Raw genomic sequence first — 22,449 nt, forward strand, 5'->3', positions numbered from 1 at the left:
GAAATGAAATTTCAGAATAGCAGTATAAATCAGTATTAATTCTTGTACCCAGAGGGTTAGATAGAACACTTGATGGATGAACACACTTTGGCTTGCAAACACAGTTTGCCCTCCAGAGCCTTCTTAGCCCTTCAAGTCTGAGTCACAAGTTCACAGTTTAACCTCCTGCATTCCCATCACCCAAGTCCAGGTAACCCTTCAAGCTTTTACACCGTTTCAAGAAAAAACTTTCGATGTATAGTATTTGGTTGCAGTTCACTATAGGTTTGCCTCAATCGGGCTCAAGCCTTTTCTCCTTGGTGGGGTTCCCTTCCCGCAAGCTTTCTTCACATTCAACACTATAGCTTCCCCTCAAGGGGGCGCCAACCTTTAACTTTCACTTCTCACATGGGTCTCCTTCACCTGGGTTCTGACCCTCTTTGCATTTCAGCCGTCGAAGACTTTTGAAACTGGGAGGATTTTTGCTCTCACCTCCACATGACCACTTTGACCCTCCTTTCTTTCTTTACTTCCACTTTACATATTTTCCTTCAGTTTCAATGTCTCTTGGAAAACGTACTTGCTACGCATGATTTGCTTTCATATCAATTGCTCCTAGATCAAGCCTTTCAAACTTTTCTTTCTTTTTTTGGTTACTTTTTTTCTCTCGCTTCCCGCTGCCTCTACAGCTTTAAAACATTTCAGAGACTTTCGATTGGGCAAACTCACTTCACCAGACCACCCTGCTACTTTGTATTTTGTAGTCACAGTTCTTACCAATGGAGTCACTTTCTCTTGCAGCTTATAAGCGCACGGGTAACCTTGATTCCTCAGATACTGTTGCAAGAATTTCAATTAAACACAGACCGGGCTTTCTTTGCTTCCACCCATGCACCGGTCGTGTTAAGATGCTTTCTGCCTTTCGTGCCTTTGATGTAGGAGTCAAGGTTGTTACTACTGCCGCTTCTGCGCCTCCCCAACTCTGCAGTTCACTCAGGAGGGTGGCTGGTAACTTTGTAGCACTCGGAAGACTCTTCCTCCCTTCCAGCTGGGCTGTCGTGTGCAATGCTCAAGGCCTTTCGGTAATTACGATCTCTTGCCAGGGGGTCTCTGGCTTCCTGCCCCTTTGGTTCAACCCCTCGGTATGTCGCTCTCCTTCACCTGGTTCGTCATAGCCCTGGAGGAACTGATCCTTCTTGTGCACCGTCTTGCTCAAAAGTTAAACCAAAAAAAAGTCTTTGGACTTCAAGCCTCACAATGCAATGTTTTTATTTTGCTCCCACTTCGCCAGCTCCCCTAAAAAAACACTTTGGTTGGTTTTGAAAGCTGCAAGGTTGTAAATGGGATGTTTCCTGAGGACAGGGTCTCACCACCTGCCCCCCAAAGGCCTGGGCTTTCCTGTCTGGCCCAGGGGAGGAGCTCTGGCTTGGGCACTGCCAGGTAAACCCAGCTGCCCCTGGTTTGGCTCCCTGGACTCAGAGCTCCCTCGCCATACTGCAGCCTTCACTGTACTCACAGGCTCAGTAATTTGGCAGGCCTTCCAGTGTTCCTCCAGCTTTGGTTCTTCACTCCCGGCCTCTGTGCTTCCTCTAACATCCCCAGATCACTCAAAGTGTTTGTTTGTGCTCCACCTTTTATACTGCCTGGGAGAGTTAACCAGAATAAAGTGAGAGTGGTTTCCCAGCCCAGCCTGACACTGCATGTCCTTGTTAACAGGACAAAGTGGAGACCGCCCATAGGAATTTATGACACATTGATTCCTATAGGTCATCTTCATATCTCCAGTCTGCCTCTTCCTCGTCCCAGTGGTTTTGGGGAAAAACCGTGGGGAGGAATAATGGGAGTTGTAGTATTCCTGAGTGGGGATAGGAAAAGGAGGACAAATATTATCAGGAGAAGGGTAACGATCTTGTTGTTGTAAAATATGGGGTGCTATGTTTGTTCTCCTTTTCCTGGTCCTCCTACGCCTCGCTTTGGTGTTGGTACCTGTTGGAATTGGGGAGGGGCAAAGGGACAAGACTTGCAATAATCTATAAAAAAAGGATGAAAGGTTGGGTGTAGGTGTGTCGAAAAAGCGGGAATATCATGTCTCTCCAGAGGGTGTTCCTCCCGCAATCCCCAAGAACCCCCTGCCCAGGTGATCCTCCCTTGTTTGTCCAGCCACAGCGTTGGGATCCAAGCGCGATGGCCCTCCCCTGGCCACCTGAACAAAGGATCCCCAGGGTCTACAAGTGAGAACACCCTCAGGTTTCTCATACTACCTAACAGAGAAAAACAATACTATTGTAAACATTAAAGGCCAATAAACTATTGTTAAGGTGGGAAGGATATCACAATTCGGCAATGAGGAAATTACCTTTACTGCCGTCTGTGATAGGGTGTAAGAGGACTCATCAAACTTCAGTTCACATTTCAAGGGCTGTGTATTGAACTACAAAGCCTGTCATCCAAACCTTACGCCAGTGGAACCAAAATAATTACAATACTCAAATGCATGCCTGGTCCTTGTTTGCTAGATGGATATTTCCATAATTATAAGTGATTTAAGCGTTGAGCTTTGCAGCAATTGTTCACCTGGGCAGATGTCTTATCCTCCTTAAGATAATTCAAGGGGCTCAGTCCACAGTTTGACTGCACACGGTCGATACCATAGGGTGATACTATTGTCGTTGACAGCTTAAGGGTATAAGGAAGTAGTCCTGACGGCAGTCGAGGAAGATGAGCAGTGACACTCTCTGCTCCAACATCTGTATATGGGAGAATTTGACAAAGTGAGACATAAATTAGCGAAGAATATGTTCATGTTAGCCAATTTAAATTAGTAATTAGTGTTAGATCTTCAGAGTAAATCCACCAGCATTGAGCCCAGTCAACTTTGAGACACATAAAATTTGACATAACCAGTTTGGGAGAGAATTGAATTCATTTGGCATTGACTGACTATAAAGGCTGCCTGGTTTATGGGTATGTCTTTAGTTTTTGGTGTTTTAAGCCCACAATTAATCTTTCCTGTGAAAAACATTTTTTGTTACATATTTTCTGTTGCTGGTATTTATGTTCAGGTTGGTTCTGCACCTAGCCCTGAAAAAATGTATTCACAACTGGATGGGCAGATGGAGAAGAAAGAAGAGAAGCCAACACTTCTGGTCGGAAGTGCAATGGTAAAGATTTAGCTGCCTAACTTGCATGACAAGGTTTCTTCTACACCCGGTTGAAAATGAAAGCTGGGCAAGACATTGTCAGAACAGCATGTGCATCATATGCATAACGTTTGCTTGTTGAGAAAATTCACATGTAATTGGAGGGTAATTGCAACCTCAAATGAATTTGCAGCTTCATGCATAGGGATAAAAAAAAAGAAGCGTTCAAGTGTTAACCCATAACTACTGGCCATTGCAACATCAACGCTGCAATCATTATACCAATCGGTGCACTTCTTAGTTAAGTGTGGCAAATTTGTTGTAAACTTTTCATGAAGGGAAATGTATATTACAACTTTGTGAGTGTTCACTAATGTATGCAGTACCTTTCCTTAACCTCTCCATTACACGCCAATGGGAATATCTAAAAATTGAGATCTACATGTAAGTTGCTGGTGTGCAATGTACGTACTTTAAACACTGGTAGGCCTGGAAAAGGCTTTGTGGCTAAGCCCTACTGTTTTTCTGTGCATCAGAGAAGGTGGCCAATTGGAACCGCCTGCCCTTGACATCTTTCGTTATGGAACATCTTCACATCAAATCCATGGAATAGCACAACATTCTGAGTGTGAGAACGACATAGGATGGAATACATATGTGGGAGTTCTCCAGACCTATCGGTTAAGTAACTAAAGATAAGGAGCAAGTAGGTTTGATTGAAAGTGCTTAAAAGATCCAAATGTGGGAGCAAATACGTGAAGTCTACACTTTCTACCTAGTTGACTCTGTTTTATCTGGTCTCTCACCTCGAGGGGTGAAACGCGGATTCAGGACAGCAGGCAAGACAAACCGGACAGCACCATCGGGTTCCAGTGGCAGCTCCTTCACAAAGGACAGTGTAACTGCGCACTCCTGATCAGGGGGGAGGTTACCAATGCTGCATGAGAAGATATCCCCAGAGCTGCTGTCCTCCTCCAGGAGAAAGGCCTCTTGTCCCTGGCTTATGGCTTCTTCATATGCCTCCTGGGCCTAGAAGATTAAGGAGACACAATGGTAGATTAATTACACAGCACCAAGTTATCTGCTTATCCATTAAACCTGAATCACATATCAAGAAAAAACTAGAGGCACTTATTTGGACAAGACCCATAATGGAATTAAGGGAAAGATGAAACCATCACCTGGGGATTTAAGAAACAGTTTTATACAAATTATATGATGGAAATTTTCCAAACATCAACAGAAAAGATACATCCTAAGAGGGTGAACGACTATGGGGCTCATTACAAGCATGCCAGTCCAGAAACAACGGTGCCAGTAAGCTTACCAGCAACATTGTTTCCGGACTGGCATGCTACAGGCCTGCCTGGAGCAGCTATGCCTGACAGGTCTGACCCTGCCGGGCACAGGGGCCATGGTAGGCAGACCATCACAGAAGCACCAGCACTGTTATTAACAGTGCTGGTGCTTCCGTGCTACCCACTCCCATAAAGTCCTACGGGACTCTATGGGAATGGGGATTTACAAACATACTGGCGCCTGACTTCCCGGCCGCCAGGGTTGTAATCCCCTGGTGTTACCGGGAAGTCAGGCACTGGTAAATCATGATGAAGAGTCTTTCTGTGATAAATTATTGTTTTTGTGTCTGGATGAATAAACTTATGTAACAAAAGACATACCATGTTGTAAAAAGACACATCTTTGCTAAGTAATGGCTTTGGTTAGTAGTGTTGAGTTTTCAGTCAATCGTCTTTAGTGGAAAACGTACAAAATCCAAATTCAATAATTGTTGCAGGTTGACCGGTTTACCTTCTTCTTCTCCTGAATCTCAGCTACAATTTTCTTCCCATCCACCATGGCTTCGAAACTATAGACTGCAGAGTCATCATCCATGGGAAAGACAAAGTCAGACTCCAAAGGGTTCTGCTCATCATTCTTGTACGTGAGAGTCGATGATACATCAGCCACAAAGCCTTTTATCTGGATGTCCACAGAAATACTCTTAAGAGGGACTGGGGAAGGAGAAACCAATCATATTAATTTCAAGTATAATATGGGACATCAATCTTGGTGTCCAGGGTAAGACATTGTAAAAAGCAAAATGTTTCAAGCACAGCAAAAAAAAGCATGCCACCGAAACGCAACTGGTAAAGTCAAGGACCAGCAAGAGCACAGCCCAGATATTCACAGGCCAGCATAGCCACATAATAATACGCCTTCCTGAATTTAATGGGTTCCACATGTTTCCCAAATCCCACGAAAGCACTACTACAAGTATATATCATAAAGTGTGAATAGGACCAAATTAGCAATGTATGACTTTTGAGAGCAACATACACAGAAAAAAACATTCAAAATAAACAAAATAGCAGGGCCATGATACAAAATTATTGAAACATCTCACCAACAAACTATACTTCAACATAGTTGAAATACCCAGAACATACAAGATCTAAACAAATGGACAATACAATTTAGCAAAGCATGGGCATCCAGAATAATGACCAATTCAATCCAAGCCTCCCATCATCAAGATGCCCAACTAAAGTAGAACCAAGAAAATCATAACATTAACCCCACAAATACAAGTGTCTCAAAAACGATCATCTGAATAAATCAGAGTTACCAAGAAGCGAGAACACAGAATATTGCACACCAAGTGCACCTCACACATGTATGGATTACTGATAGTGAGCGTAAAAGGATAGATGAGAACAAACAATGAATAAAATATTCCCCTACAGGGGACTAAAGCGGTATACATTATGTACTCCTTAATATGTGCAAAATATTTAAAATCAAAGCACTTTTTCTTTCATGTCATACATATAGATGTGTGTGAAAACTTTGTAGAATAGGTAAAAGATGCTGTAAACCAGAAGTAGAGCACATGCTGAATATGTGATACGAAGAGAGAATTAGGGCTGAGAGCATTAGTTGGAATGTTGAGGATGACTGACAAAGGGGCCCTGTTAGGGAGATTTACTAAAGCCCACCTAAGGTATGACTGTAGAAAATGCTCCTTTTAGTGTATAGGGCTCCAACTCTTAGTATAGGCCTGAACTACCCAAAAGGATTGGTAGCTATAGCTGAGCAGCCAGGCTTATTTTAGGAGAGAGAAGGGTTGCAGTAGAGTACACAGACCTTTGAGCACACACACAGTCAAGAAGACACTAACAGACTTGCATTTATATAAAAATATAATTATTTATTAAACATACTAGGCAGTGTTAAGCTAACTTTTCAATTAAGGTAAGTAAGAGAAAATGTGTATACATATATACAGTAAGGCATTTGCAGTTGTAACTCAATTCAATGGTAAAACTTAAGTTGGAATGCAGGTAAGTGAAAGAGTTTCTTTAGGTTAGCAAAAGTATTAACAACAACAAAAATAGGCTTAAGGGGACTGTTATAGAACATACACTTTGGTCATTCTTGTTTTCAAAACCATTCTCGGTTCCTTCAGTTTATTTATAAAACCACCTTGCTTATCAAAAAACAGTGTGTATTAGGATATGTTACAGAGACAACACTAGCGGTAATACATTATACCTTGATAGTGTTCAATCACAATAATTCATCATTTGTACATAAAATTCCTGTGCTACTCATGCTAGTGTGCACAGTTATACCATCATGTGTGAACAATTATTTATATAAAAACATTAAACCAACAACATGAAACTAACAATACTTATTTACTTTCCATGTTCCCCTAGGCCGTCTCTCTCTTCCATTAGGAAAGGGATGATTTCAACTCCTCCCCCATGATTTCTACCTCTAAACTCCTCCTCCTTGGATACTTCATCATCCAGCTTGACTTCACTGTCCCTAGCTCCACACTCGTACATGATCTGTGTACCACTCTCTTCCTTACTATTCTCCCTTCCGGCCCTACCCACTCTGCCGGACATACTCTTGATGCCTTCATCCCTCCTGATCTTTCGATCTCTAACCCTCTCACTACCCCTCTCTCCTGGTTGACAACTCCATCCTCTTTTCCGAATTGGGACCTCTCTGCCCCCTGACCGAGCATCCCCCAGCACTGCCAGCCTCCTTCGCGGTCATTCGACCGATGAAACGAGAGTCAGTTGCTGCGTTTGCCTCCAACTTCAACCCCCATCCCTCCCCCCCATTGACTCTCCCACTGTCTCTGTCCCTGCCAATCTTCCTCTTGCTATCACTAACACCCTTGACATGTTTGCCCCTGTCATGAGTACCCACCTGAAACCTGCCTCCAAGCGTAACAGCTGGTACGACTCTGATCTAGCCGCTCTGAAAAGCAAGTGCAGAGTTGCTGAACAGAAGTGGGATACCTTGGGCTCATCCTCTGACAAACTGGCCTGTCGCCTGCTCCATGTCATGCCTCTGCCTACCAGGGCATACTCACCCTTCAGCACATCCTCCCCTGGTGTGATTTTACAACGGAATCAATATGCATTTAAAACAGCAGTAAAGCCGTTCTATACAAGGTGGAGGCTTTTTGATGCTCTCCCGGGAAAGCAGCGTTACTTGCATAAATGTTGCTAAACGTTGCGTGGTGACGTTGAGTCATGTGACTACATTGAAGTATTTAGGTGCATTCCTCTAACAGGACGCTGCTTCTGATTGATGTTTTTCCATGTTCCTGAAGCTGCGGTGATAGTGCAAGTCTGTTATTTCCATGTTACCGGCATTTCTTGTTTAGCAACCATTTCCTCATCTCCTTAGCGGTTGCTGTTCTTGTCACGTCTCAAGACCGAAGGTTATCACCATAACTTTAATTTCCTTTCCGAGTCGGCTCGCGAGGCGGAATTAATTTCAGCTGATTTCTTCGTACGGCTGTCTCCTGCTGTGTCACACCAATCTGAGGAACGCTAGCTTCAGGTTTCCCCAGCGTTCTATTTGAAACGAGTGAAACTGAATGCGTGCTTCGGGTCTCCCCAGCGTTCTATTGGAATCAAATGACACAGAGTGATCCGGTGCTACTCCCCATGCAGTGGTAGAAGGGAGTTGCTCAATTCCAGACATTCACAGGTATCTAACATTTGTTGTTAAGACTATCCAAGGGCAGGGGGCGTGGCTACAGGGCCATGTAGACGGACATGCTCCGGAGGAGCTCCTGCAGACTTCTCACTGATCCGGCATATATGTGCACCAGAAATCACTGGAAACGTGTGGGAACAATACACCACACGTATGAAGGAATGAGGCAGACTCAGAGCGGGACACGGACTGTCTAACCTGCCTGAATCGGGAGATCTGCGCCCTGAAGTAGCAAGGGGGTCTGCCGCACGAAAATCCAAGATGGTGGGCAGGCACAAAGGAACGTAATATGCAGACAGAGGTCTGGCCAGTCTGGCCCACAAGCGCTGCAGGCGAACAGCCTTTGCAAAGGAAGATCGCTGGGCAGACCTGGCGTGTCCTGCCAGCTGGAGCGCAAGTAAACAGAAGGAAGCGAAAAGATTGCTGCTGCCGCCGGGCCCGCATACCAGGTAATGCTATCGGGTGGGCGTCCCGCCAGCCGGCGAATGTGCTTTGCCCCTGGGAGAGCATACGGGCTGCCATGGAAGCCATAACCCCCTCAGGGTGCACGCGCTGAGGAGTCCGAAACGAGCGCACGGCAAACAAAGGAGCGCACTGCTGCATGACATGCAGATGGGGGAAGCCCCATTATATACAGCAGAGTGTGGCTTCCGGCAGGAAGGTGGAGGGCGCAATGCCTGGCAAACAGACCGGTGAGAGGTGGGGACACCTCGCCTGCGCATAAGCGCCACTGGCACCACAGCAGTGCGGTTGGGGCTGCAGAGGGGCCCCAGTACATAACGGCGCATTGCACCTGTCTTGGGACACTAGCAGGAGAGCGTGGGGCAGGTGACGGACCACGTGAAATACACTGCACAGCGCTGATTCTGAGGAGGGCCAAGGGACTATGCCACAGGCTGTGACACGGTTGGCAGAAGGAGGCGGGTGCCCTTCCGACATCAGAGGAGAGCCAGCCAAGTATGAAAAAGTGTGTTCAATGGGATACAAAGAGATAAGATTGTACTGGAAGGGCAGTGGCAGGGGCAGACGCTGAACCACAGAGAACAAGATCACTGCCAGCAGAATCCAGGAGCAAATGCACCCCCAAATCCCACCAAGACGGAGGCATCCAGCTGAGACATAACACAAGGGCGGCAGCACCCCAGGTGTACATGCAATCACCTTTGCTGCTTAAGACAATGGAGCAAGGGGCCGGCAAGTCACTGCTGCGCATTTGGGGGAGCCCCAGGTGGATAGCACTTATGCAAATCTAGGCACCAGGATGACTACGTGGGAAAGCAAGCTGGAGACAGCCACAGCTGAACTCAAAGCAGCACTGGAGCTCAAGGTGGGCACAGTGGAGGAGGAAGTCAATATTCTTAGACAAGATGTGCGCAAAATAGCAGAATGTACCGATGAACTGGAAAATGAAGTGACCACAAACACGACAGCCCGCACATCGCATGCCGCGGAGATTCACATCCTGAAGCAACAAGTCAGCAACCTGGAGAACAGAGCGGAGGAGGCTGAAAGGCGGGCCCGGAAGAACAATGTACGCATAACAGGACTACTGGAGGGAGAAGAAGGCCCTAACCCGACGGCCTATGTTGAAAACATGTTGCTGCCGGAAATAGGAGTCGGGGCCCTCTCGCAAGGATTTGCAGTGGAGAGACCACATAGAGCACTCACAAGGAGACCTCTCCCAGGTGCCCCCCCAAGGCCGACCATTGCCAAGATAATGAATTATCGAGACAGAGAGAAGATATTGGAATATTTCCGGAAAGCGGGCACCATACAAAGGGCATCGGCGAACATTTTGGCATATCCGGACTACACGCTTCAGGTACAGAGACGGCGACTGAATTATGGGACAGTGAAGAGGACAATGCAGGAAGCGGGATTGCGGTACATGCTTATGTACCCAGCAAAACTGAAAGTGTTCCACAAGAACAAAGCTCTGTTCTTCGAGACCACGGAGGATGCAACGGAATGGCTGGACGCCCAAAATTGCCCAGAGGAAGCAGACAGTCGGAAAGAGGATGGAACAGATAAGTGAAGCCTGACCCTGAGATGGAGGTGCTGTATATATTGAGACTTTGGGACTTGAATATAAGACAGAGTAGGACTGTGTTTAACTTAAAGGGTCACAGATCGAGAAAGTAATACGGAAGGTGCACAACCTAGTGTGGCAGATAACAGGAGACGCGAAGGATGCACTCGTAAACCCCAAGAGATAGGAAGGTAAAGTTGCCAGTAGGGTGGCAACCCCCTGCTGGGTCCTAGTATCGGCATCGCCGAGGAGGTACTAAATGCGGGTGGGCCTGAGATCCAGGGATGGAGCTGGGCACCAGTTGGGGCTGGGAAGGGTGGGGGGCGGGGAACGGGAAGGGGGGGTGATGGGGTGTTTGTTTAAGTGGCGAGGGAAAGTTGGGAGTTGGGAAGCAGGTTGGGGTTGGGAAAGTAGAGGGAAGGTGGGGGTAAAGTTTGGGAGAGAGCCTACAGATCTGAGCGATGGGGCGCAAGTAAAACCTACAGACCCATATAAGGAGGGACGGGAAGGTATTGGATAATGAGGGATCTCAAAGTACTTACTTGGAATGTTAGGGGGCTCAATAGTTATTTGAAAAGGAATAAGGTCATAATGTAGCTGCATAGAGAGAAAATAGACATAGCCCTGATACAAGAGGCACATCTTACGAAAGAGATGCTGGAAGTTATCCAGAAGAAATGGAGGGGGACGGTGGTTGGCGCAACATATTCGGCTTATGCTAGAGGTGTGATCATCTGGGTGGCGCTGCATGTCCCGTTCCAGCTGTTACAATCCACAGTGGAAACACACGGGAGGATGGTTGCGGTAAGGGGATTGGTGGAAAACAAAGAAATATGTATTATAAATACTTACGCCCCAAATCAAGACACAGTGGCATATTTTAGGACCCTGTACACCAAACTGAGCACGTACTTGGGGGAGAAGGTGATTGGGGGGGGATTTTAACTGAACGCTTGACCCAAGAGTAGATAGATCGGATAACAAAATGGACAGGCCTGCCCAAGCTGCTAGAGTACTGCAGTCATTGTTAAAGGACTTCGGGTTTGAGGACGCTTGGAGGGTGCGCCACCTGCAGGACAGACAGTATTCACATTTCTCGGCCCCACAAAATTTGCACACCAGGCTAGATTATCTGTTTGTCACGCAATAGCTGATGGCAGAAATAGTACAGATAGAATACAAGGCAAGGGTCTTGTCGGACCACTCGCCATTGACCCTCACATGGCAATACAGACCCCCAAGAGCAAGGATACTGACGTGGCGCCTCATGTCTGAGGCTTTAAAAGATGTAATGTTTAGGGAGGATTTGAGAGAAGACATAGTGAGTTACTTTGAGACGAACACTGGCAGTGTTGAGTCGGCGGGTACGCTCTGGGAAACCTTCAAAGTGGTAATAAGGGGGATAGCCATAGTTAAGACTAAAGGATTGTAAGGAGGGATAGTAATAGCGCTGCAGGAAGCAGAAAGGGAGTTGGAGAAAATGATGAGCAGCGAAGGCAATACTAAAGAGGACACTGAAGCCATAAGCAGGTTGAAACAAGAATGTGCAGCACACTGGGAGAGACTGTGTAACTTAAATTATAAGAGATATGGGGAAAGACAACATGCGGGAGGAGATAAACCGGGAAGGGTGTTAGCATGGTTATATAAAAGTGAGACCCCAAGACCAACAATCAGGGCAATAGAGAAGGAAGATGGGCAGTTAGTGGACACCCAAGAGAGCGTGAACAGAGAATTTCTAGAGTATTATCAACAGCTGTATGGGGACGAAGGGGGAAGTGACCATAGGGACATAAGGGAAATACTGGAAGACGTAGGTAAGCCACAAATTAGTGTGGAGGAGCGGGAGGATCTAGACACCCCGATAACCCTGGAAGAACTAGACGAGGTGGTGACGCAGCTACCCACTTGCAAGACTCCGGGGGCCGACGGTCTCCCAAGTGAATTTTATAAATTATACAAAAAGGAGGTGGTCCCCCCCCCGCTTCTGGCAATGTTAAATGAAGCATACGAGATAGGAAGATTACCGGAATCCTTGAGAGAGGTGATTATTATACCACTCCCTAAACCCAATAAGCTGGGCAAAGATTGCGGTTCATTTAGACCGTTGTCAATGCTCAATCAAGATAGTAAGATGCTCATGGTGGTGCTGGCGAATAGGATGTAACGAATTATAGATAAACTAATACACCCTGACCAGACGGGGTATGTCCCACATAGAAACATAACTAATAACCTTAGGCGACTACATCGAGTTATAGAACACGCATAAGGGGAAACCTCGGAAATGGCAATTGTATCGCTAGACGCAATAAAAGCATTTGACTCAGTCAAATGGCATGGGTGATGGCAGCCCTGCCCAGTTATGGGATAGAACCAGGGTATCTTAAATGGGTCAAATTGTTGTACAGCGCACCGTTGGCCAGGGTTAAAACGGGAGTGATAATATCGGAAAGGTGGCAACTTAGCAGGGGTACTAGACAAGGATGCCCGTGGTCCCCCATGCTGTACATTCTGGCATTAGAACCTCTGGCGATATACCTAAGGCAACAGTACGACACGATAGGGATAAACATGAATGGAGAACAGCACTTGATTTCCTTGTATGCTGACGATATGCTGTTGTATTTACAATATCCAGAGGAAAACCTCCAATGTGTTCTGGAAGTAATGGCACCTTTTGCAGCGCTGTCGGGCATAGCGATAAATCCCAGTAAATCATGCATATTCCCTATGGGCAGATATGTTGGTATTCCACGAGAGAAACTGCCAGTCTTACAAATACCGTGGGAGGTTGACACATTTAGATACCTTGGGATAGACATCTACCACACGGTTGAGGCAGAGCGCCAGCATAATACTGAGAAGGCGGTCAATGGCATCGAAAACAGCATGAAGTTCTGGGTAAAGCTCCCTCTGGCGATGATGGTGAGAGGGGCGATGTTGAAAATGGTGGTCCTGCCCAGATTACTGCACTATTTTGGGAACATACCATATCTGATATCGAGATGATTTTTTGACAAGGTGCACAGCATGTGTAGGGGGTTCCTTTGGCACGGGACGAGCAGCAGGGTCGCCCTTTGAAAACTGCAAAATGCATATGATAAGGGGGACATAAACTTGCCAAACTTCGAAATTTACTATCTAGCGAGCCAGCTACAATATGTGGCGAAATGGCTATCAGAAGACCCAACCTCAGAAACCAGATTGTTTAGACAAGAATGTGCCCCATACTTTTTGAAGGAAATCATATAGCTGTCCAATCCAGACATGAAAGAGCACCCAAAGATGTTGATACTGGGGTGGAAGATATGGCGTAAGGTCTGCCAGCAAATGGAAAATCCGACCCTGTGTTCCCCGCAGGTGCCACTGGTGGTACTGGCAGGGAAAGAGGCGCAGCTAAGGAAGATTATCAGGAAGCACTGGGAACGTTTGGGGATAGCGACAATAGGAGATATCTGGCAGGAGGGGAAGATAAAGGAATTTGGGACGCTAGTGGAGGAAACAGGGTTATATACAGGACAATAGATTACATATCACAGGGTGGTCCAGCGGATTAAAGAAACATGGCCAGAAGTAGTATTGGAAGAAGAACCGGATACCACCATAGAGACAATATATGATATAGCAGAGGGAGGGCATGAGATAACCAGGCTATATGAGTTGGTAATGTCTAAAGTGGGGAAAGAAGTAGTACAACTACAACAGGACTGGGAGGAGGAGGTGGGTGCCCCAATGAGTGACGGAACGTGGGAGCGGGCCCAAGGGTACCACAAGAAAGTGTCAAGGAATGCGAGGTTGCAGAAAATACAGCTGTACATAACCCACCGGGCTTATATGACACCCCAAAGGATAGCCAAATTTAGTAATACGGAAAGGCAAATATGCCCCAAATGTGGCGAAGAAAACGCTGGGATGATACATATGTCCTGGGCGTGCCCGGAAATTGAGAAATTCTGGGGAGAAATAGCCCACAGATTGTAAGAAAAGGGGATTAAGATAACTGTAGGTATAGCGTGGGCGTGTCTGCTTGGGGCTTTCCCCAGGAACCATAAACTCAAACATGTAAGCAAACTGAAAGACTTGGCGTATATACTGGCGAAGCATAGGATCGCTATGGGATGGAAAGCATGTCACAGACCCAGGATCGAAATATGGTGGAAAGACCTCCAGAAATGGGCAGAAGCTGAAACTGTAGTATGGCAGGAGGCTAGTAAAGTGGGGGAGGATGAAGAAGTAGAAACCTTGATGAGCTGGAAACACTTAATAACTACACTATTTGGGTCCACACAAGAGTGGTCAGGCGACCAGGACCCGGAGGAGAGTGTGAGCAGAGGAACCCCTCTGCAAACTGTAGAAGGCGACCATGAAGAGACATAGGCTTGGGGGCGGGGCTTAGGAAAAAGCAGTCAACAAGGATTGTGGTGCTAAAAGTGTGATATATTATAAGACATACTGCAAGTTTGGTTGTTGTTTGTTGGTTGTTTTTGTTGATGTTAAACTAATAAAATAATTTTTTTTAAAAAAAGACTTTCCAAGGGCATTTTGTACTACTTCCAAGGGAGGATTTACTTTTGGTCTCCAGTGTGAACTGTTCATTTCCAAAGGGTTTTGGAATAAATTCAATAGAAGATTCAATTTGGATTTCTGTTTCTTTTTCTTTTTGTGCACTGAACTTGTGGATGCTTTCCTGGGTGCACCAACCCGGCTCTAGTTCGACCCTCATTCCGTGCGGGATTAGTTTCCTACTAACATTCCTCTCCCTGGTCGTTGTTTCTATTTGTGGATTACCTACACTGGGCCTCTTCTATGTTGAAGACTACCAATAAGATTAGTGGAGACATAGTGAAAGGTATATTCAAGAATCATTAGTAGACATATACTTATCTTGTTGTTTCTAACACACAACTTGGAGAGTGCTTTCGTTTCATACCCTTTCAATTGATTCCTTCGCAATAACTGTGAAGAACCAGTACCCATTACCATTAATCACAGTTCTTTTGGATCAACTGGGTTCATCAGTAATATACACAAAGCTTGATCTTAGAGGGGCGTACAATTTGGTACGCATACGTGGAGGCGATTAATGGAAAACCGCCTTTAAGACATGATACGGCATCTACGAGTATCTTGTTATGCCATTCGGCCTATGCAATGCCCCTGCCACTTTTCAGTTATTCATGAATGACATATTTAGAGATATCCTGGATCAATTCATGGTTATCTATCTGGACGATTTCCTGATATATTCGTCTTCATATCAAGAGCATGTCATTCATGTTTCCAAAGTGCTACAAATGCTACGAGAACACAAATTGTTTGTAAGAGCAGAAAAGCGCGTTTTTCATACTCAGGAGGTGGAGTTCTTGAGGTATGACATCAGTGGCGTAACACAAAATGTGGGGGCCCCCCTGCAAGCCATTTAGACATACCTAGACTAGTCGCGCCAAAATGCCAGTCGAAGCATTAACACTCATCAAGAAGAGAACATACATTCAAGCCTGTGGCCTCTAACAACACGGCCAAACTCTTTAAAATCTGCAAGGGATTGGTCAATCCTGTTGCAGTCTTTCCCTGTCTTGTTCCCTCCCAGGCCCTCTGTATGGCTCTGTCATCTCACTTCTCTGCAAAAACTCCTGTCCTTCATCTCCTCTTCCTCTCCCTCTTCCTCTCTCGGCCCCTGTTTGGCCATCTCTACCTCTCTTCCTCTCTGACAACACCTGACAAGGTTTCTAGACAAGTCTGATCTATGAAAGTGTCATCCAAACAGGTGCTCCTCTGCTCCTCCAAAACCATCAAGTACCATGTTGACAACCTCGCTCCAGCCTTGGCCGATTTCTGTAATCACTCTTTTGCCACTGAAACGTTCCCCTCTCCCCTCCCTTAACCACTCCCTTATGCACCCACTCCTCAAGAAGCCATCTGCTGATCCTGTCTGCCCGGCAAATTATCGCCCAGTCTCCGTCACCCCTTTCCTGGGCAAACTGTTGTAAAAGCTGGCCATCTCCCATCTTACTCTCCACACGGAGTGGCTGACCTCCTTCCTCTTCGACAGCCCCTCCCAGGACCAACTGGGTCCCTTTCTCTCCGCTCCATCCTCTCACCGTGGTTTTTCAACCTCTACTTGGCCCCTTTGGCCCACCTGAACTCTACCTTCTCCTCTAACTTTCAGTGTTATGCGGCTGACACTCTGCTTTCCTTCAGGCTCCCCTCAGACTCCTCTACTCTCTCGCTCATTCCTGACTGCCTATCCACGATTCAGGATTGGTGTTCCTCCAACAATCTCTGCCTTAATGTCAGTAAGATGGCGATCCTTCTCATTTGGACTCCTGCCCCTACTTTCCCTCTCTCGCTCTGGCTGCTCGCCTTGGGCCCTTCCTGTCAGGCAAACAACCTTGGTGTCATCTTTGAATCCACTCTCTCTTTCTCTCCTCACATCTTGGATGTCGCCAATAAGTCCCACTACCAGCTGCTCCTCCTCAAAGGAACTCTCCCCTTTCTCACTTTCCTCCAGAAGCTCACAGTCTCCAGCGCCCTGGTTCTCTCTAGGCTGGACTACTGCAACAGCCTCTTTCTCAATCTGCCTTCCTCTACTCTCCACCCTCTGCAAATAATCCAGAACAGGACTGCAAGATTTATCCTTGGCCTCAATCCCAAGGATCTTATCTCTCCAGCCCTGAAATATCTCCACTGGTTCCCAGTTGCTGCAAGGATCAAGTTCAACACCCTTTGCATTGTCCACAAGGCTTTCTGGGCCTGGGGCCCGCACTACATCCAACGCTCTCTTCCAAAATATCTTCCTTCTCAAGCCCTCCACTCAGCTACCTACAACTCTCTCAGGGTAAAACACTTCTCCAGGCAGAGAGTGGGGGTAGATCTCTCTCCTCTGCAGGTGCCTCCCTCTGGAATAGCCTCCCTGACCCTCTCAAACTTGAGCTGGACCACCTGAAGTTCCGGAAGCAGTTCAAAACTTTCCTCTTCTCCTCTGCTTTCTCTCTCTCCCTCCCCTGCTGGCCTACTTGACCTACCTGTCTGCTGTACCGACTGGTTGCTTGGCTACCCTCAGAGTCTCACTGAGTCCAGACTCTTTCTTGATCAGTCACCCTTGCACTGCCTCTGGGCCTACCAAGCACTTAGGGGCTGTAACTCTTAACCCTACAGTCCCTTTGTTCGCCTTGCAATACCCAGAGCCACGCTGCCCTGGCTGCACTTACTCCGAGCATTGCTGCCCTGTTTTTCCCACCCCTCTCCCTTGCACTTCCCCCTCCCTTCCCCTTGCACTTCTCGCACTTACATGATCTGAATGACACAAGGCTTAGTAAAATCATTTGTCTTGTCATCCCTCTATCTTCCCTCCCTTTTCTTATCGCGCCTAGAAACACTTGTGTACCGGCGCGTTATAAATTACTTATATCATATCATTTGATCACAGATGCCCAGGAAAATATACAATGCCGCAGTAAGAAATGGCTAGACTGGCAGCACCCAAATGGCAGTCTAGCCAGGTAATTCACTTAGCAGGACTGCTTTATCAGAAATGCCCAGTTAAAAAAAGTCATACCAAACTGAGGAATGACTAGACTGGCTGCACCAAAATGCCTCTCTAGCCACTAATACCACATATCATGCCTGCTTAACCTGGACATAGACAGCATTATGATTTGTTGCACATTCCTGCCTCCCCCCCACACATCTGCTCTCCCTACCACCCCTACCCCAACCTCCAAAATCATCTTCTTGGCCCAGAATTACCTCCATGTCACTCTTCCTTGTCCCAGAGTTTACGTATGAGGTTCTTTGCCTCATAGGTAAGTACTGGGATGAAGATGAGTGGGACTAGAAGTAATGAAGAGTGCAGTTAGCTAAGTCAGGCATTGCCTCCATTTACCTCTACCTCATCCCAGTACTTGTGTATGAGGCAGAGTGCCTTATACACAAGTACTTTCTCATACACACTGGGACGAGGACGAATAGGGCTAGGAGTAATGAGTCTGAAGACATTAAACACAAGTATTGGTACAACATCATTGAGTTGACTGGAACTCAGCACTCCCCCTGAAACTTTGGGCTATGTTTGTTGATTCGACCTGGCTGACCTTTAGAGCAGTTGCCAGGCAGAACAGGGCGCAGATGTTAAATGGCACCAGGGTTTCGCTGTTAACAAGAGCCCAGCAAATACTAACATAAAGCCTTTCATTGTTAATACCTGCTTTCAAATGCCAAATGTTTTATGCATTTGAAATCGTGATGTTGGTTTAATACTTGCATGCCAGGGGAGTGATTGGAAGGGTAGAGAGGGAACAGGAGACCACTCATTCTGACAGCAGTCCATAAGTGGGTGCTTTCAACCTTAAAGGAGAGAGTTAACTGCTTGTAACATTGAAGCTGCACTAGAATAGTCTCATTAAAATGAGTAAAGAAATTAGATGCCCCCACCAAATAAGTTTGCCCCTCCCCCACCGCCCATGAAGTTAGCGCCTCTCCAACATTTGAAGGGTTAGCCCCCCGAAATGTAGGTTTTGTTGCGCCCCTGAACGCAAACACACACACCAATCACCATATACACACATGCACACCCAGCCATCCATACATTTAAGTGTGCATTATTTCACCATACAGTCACACCCAGGCAGCCATCCAAGCATTTAAGTGTGCACCCTTTCACCATACATTCACACCAGGCAGCCACCTGTACATTTAAGTGTGCACCCTTTCACCATACAGTCACACACACCGAGGCACCCACCCATACATTTAAGTGTGCACCAGTTCACCATACATTCACACACGCACACATCATGGGGTTAAGTGGAGCCCTAATACTTAAAAATGAAAATGGGCCTCATTACAAATATGCCAGTCTGGAAACAACGGTGACGGTAAGCTTACTGGCACTGTTGTCTCCGAACCGGCATATTACATCTCTGCGGGCGGTTGCCGTCCCATCCGGGAGGTCAGATCTGCCGGGCAGAATGGCCCCCACCGACAGAGTTTTCATGGAAGCACCGCCACCGTTACTAACGGTGCCGGTGCTTCCGTGGTCCCCATTCCCATAGAGTCCAATAGGGCTCTATGGAAATTGGGACTTATCATTTGCCAGCACCTGACTTCCCGGACCGCTGGGGGTTGTAATCCCCTGGTGTTACTGGGAAGTTGGGCACCAGTAAATCATTACCGGTCTGACGGCAACCTGTCGGTAGCACCGGCACGGTTACCGCCAAACCTGTAATGAGGCTCTCTGACTTCATAAAGAAATTATTTCCTTTAAGGACCAAAACATAACAGAAATAATTTCTTTGTGAAGGTAGAGTGACTTCAAAAATAAAGTATTTCTTTTTGAAGTCATAGGGCTCCCCCTAACCCATGAGATGGAGGCCTCGAGCATAGCGCCTTCCATGCCATGGGGAGGGCGGAGCCCTCGGACTTCAAAAAGAAACTTTCTTTTTGTAGTCACTCTGCCTTGATAAAGAAATTATTTCTGTTAAAGAAATAATTTCTTTATGAATGAAGACTGAATTCAAAAAGAAAAAAAAGAAAATATTTGAAAAAAATAAAAATTCCCCATTGGGGCCCCCTCCTAGGACATGTGCTGGCGGGGCCCCCCGCACTGTGGGGGATGCGGGGGCCCCTGTTATGCCAGTGTATGACATTACTAGTACTGGGGTATGGATGAGTAGATCCAAAGTCAAGGCCATCATGAATTGGCCAATACCCAGCAGTACTAAGGCTCTGCAATCGTTTTTTAGGGTTCATAAACTTTTACCATCGATTTATCAAGTCGTTCTCCCAGACGGTAGCCCCTCTGACGGCACTGACCAGTTCCAAAGTTGCCTTTTGTTGGAACAAGGAGGCACAGAAGTCTTTGGATACTTTGAAGGAAGCTTTTACGACCGCTCCAGTTCTGCAGCACCCTAATATTGATCTTCCATTCATAGTGGAAGCGGATGCCTCTAGTGTTGCAATCAGTGCCATTCTCTACCAAACATGTCCACACAATAGCGAGGAGCATCCGGTTGCCTTTTTCTCACGTAAGCTAACACCATATGAACGTAACTACACAGTCACTGAAAGGGAACTGTTGGCAATTAAAGACACGCTATTAGAATGGCGTCATCATCTACTAGGGGCTAAATACCCTTTAACGGTTTATTCAGATCATCGCAATTTGCAGGCATTTAAGACAATGAAATGTCTTACTGCGCTTCGAGCCAGGTGGCACGCGCTCTTTACCCAGTTTGACTTTCAGATTACCTACCGTCCATCACGTGACATCATCAAAGCTGATGCGTTATCACATATCGGTGGTGATAAGTTTGAGGGCAGTACAGAGCAATTCCCTCTGTTGGCAAAACACGTTATCTGCAGTTGCTCTGCACAACCTACCCTTTAACAGGAACTTCAAGAGTGGGTGTCACGCAATCTACAAGAAGTAATGAATCTCAATCCGGATCTATATAATGGTCTGCCGTTCATGCAAGCGGTTTTGTATCTGCTTACAGAAGGCACACGCTCCAGAGCCATGCGATGGGGACATGATTCTGTAATGGCTGCTCATCCAGGCCAAAAGAAGACCTTGGAACTCCTCAGACGGTGGTGTTGGTGGTCTTCCATGACAAGAGATGTAACAGATTATGTTAATTCCTGTTCTGTATGTGCTCAATGCAAGACACGGCCGGGTAAACCAATGGGCTTGTTGCAACCGCTACCTGTACCTCATAAGCCCTGGTACATGATATCTATGGACTTCGTGTTTGAATTGCCGCTAGAACAGGGTTTTGACACGATATGGGTGGTAGTGGATTACTTCACCAAAGTCGCCCTTTATTCCTTGCAAGGGGTTACGCACAGCCGCTGTTCTGGCAGACCTTTTTCTATGACATGTGTTTCGTTTTTTTGGTTTACCTACTGTCATCATCACGGATAGAGGGTCTCAACTTGCCTCACATTTCTGGAAGGCCCTCACTTTGGCTCTCCTCATCGATGACAGGATGTCTAGTTCATATCATCCACAAACAGATAGGCAAACTGAGAGGACGAACGGTACTATGGAACAATATTTGAGGTGTCTATGTCTACAATATCAATCCATCTGGATATCTATGTTGCCATCGGCGGAGTTCGCATACAACAACTCCTTACATTCATCTATTGGTACCACTCCGTTTTTTGCTCTGTATGGTCAACATCCAAGGTCCATTCTTTTGGACCCAGATCTTTCATCGGACAATCCAGCGGCAGATGCCACTGTAAGGGACTTGTCGATACTACACAAGAGGATGAGAAGACAATTTACAAGGGCTCAACTGTTTCAAAGCGGTATGCAGACGCCAAAAGGGCACCTGCTCCGGAGTATCGGGTTGGAATGAAGGTTTGGCTATCAGCCAAGAACTTGAGGATACCCGGTAAAAAGAAGCTCCGTCCCCGGTTCATTGGTCCTTATGTGATTACAGGACTTGTTAATCCAGCAGATGTCCGCCTGGAATTACCGGCTCGATGTAGAGTGCATCCGGTTTTTCATGTTTCATTGGTTAAACCATGCCCTCCGGATACTCGATTGCCTGTCAGGCCTTTGGCGGTTAAGGTTAAAGAGTCTGAGGAGTATGAGGTGAAAGCCATTTTGGACATTAAGATGCGTGCGGGCAAGCCGTACTATTTGGTTGACTGGAGGGGGTAAGGTCCCGAGGATCGGTCTTGGGAACCGCTTGCTAACATTCATGCCCTGATCCTGCTCTGCAGATTATATGCCAGGAGGGGTGTGGCAGTTCCTTTGGGGGATGGTACTGTCATGCCTCTGCCTACCAGGGCATACTCACCCTTCAGAACATCCTCCCCTGGTGTGATTTTACAACGGAATCAATATGCATTTAGAACAGCAGTAAAGCCGTTCTATACAAGATGGAGGCTTTTTGATGCTCTCCCGGGAAAGCAGTGTTACTTGCATAAACGTTGCTAAACGTCACATGGTGACGTTGAGTCACGTGACTACATTGAAGTATTCAGGTGCATTCCTCTAACAGGACGCTGTTTGAGATTGATGTATTTCCATGTTCCTGAAGCTGCGGTGATAGTGCGAGTCTGTTATTTCCACGTTACCGGCATTTCTTGTTTAGCAACCATTTCCTCATCTCCTTAGCGGTTGCTGTTCTTGTCACGTCTCAAGACCGAGGGTTATCACCATAACTTTAATTTCCTTTCCGATTCGGCTTGCGAGGCAGAATTAATTTCAGCTGATTTCCTTGTACGGCTGTCTCCAGCTGTGTCACACCAATCCGAGGA

General features: G+C 46.5%; 1 protein-coding gene across 38 annotated transcripts in view; it reads right to left on the reverse strand.

The window, feature by feature from the left end:
* LOC138491680 (von Willebrand factor A domain-containing protein 5A-like) overlaps nucleotides 1–22,449 on the reverse strand; it is a 925,839-nt gene that overhangs the window by 746,531 nt on the left and 156,859 nt on the right. For all 38 annotated transcript variants that reach the window (XM_069618327.1, XM_069618326.1, XM_069618336.1 and 35 more), the window contains 3 exons: nucleotides 4,929–5,131; nucleotides 3,926–4,148; nucleotides 2,554–2,726 (listed from right to left, as the gene is read on the reverse strand). In XM_069618327.1, coding sequence (XP_069474428.1) covers nucleotides 2,554–2,726; nucleotides 3,926–4,148; nucleotides 4,929–5,131 — 599 coding nt within the window. The remainder of the gene's footprint in view (nucleotides 1–2,553; nucleotides 2,727–3,925; nucleotides 4,149–4,928; nucleotides 5,132–22,449) is intronic.

This window comes from Ambystoma mexicanum, chromosome 10, assembly GCF_040938575.1.
Source record: "Ambystoma mexicanum isolate Mex_15411 chromosome 10, UKY_AmexF1_1, whole genome shotgun sequence".
NCBI classification, from domain to species: domain Eukaryota; kingdom Metazoa; phylum Chordata; class Amphibia; order Caudata; family Ambystomatidae; genus Ambystoma; species Ambystoma mexicanum.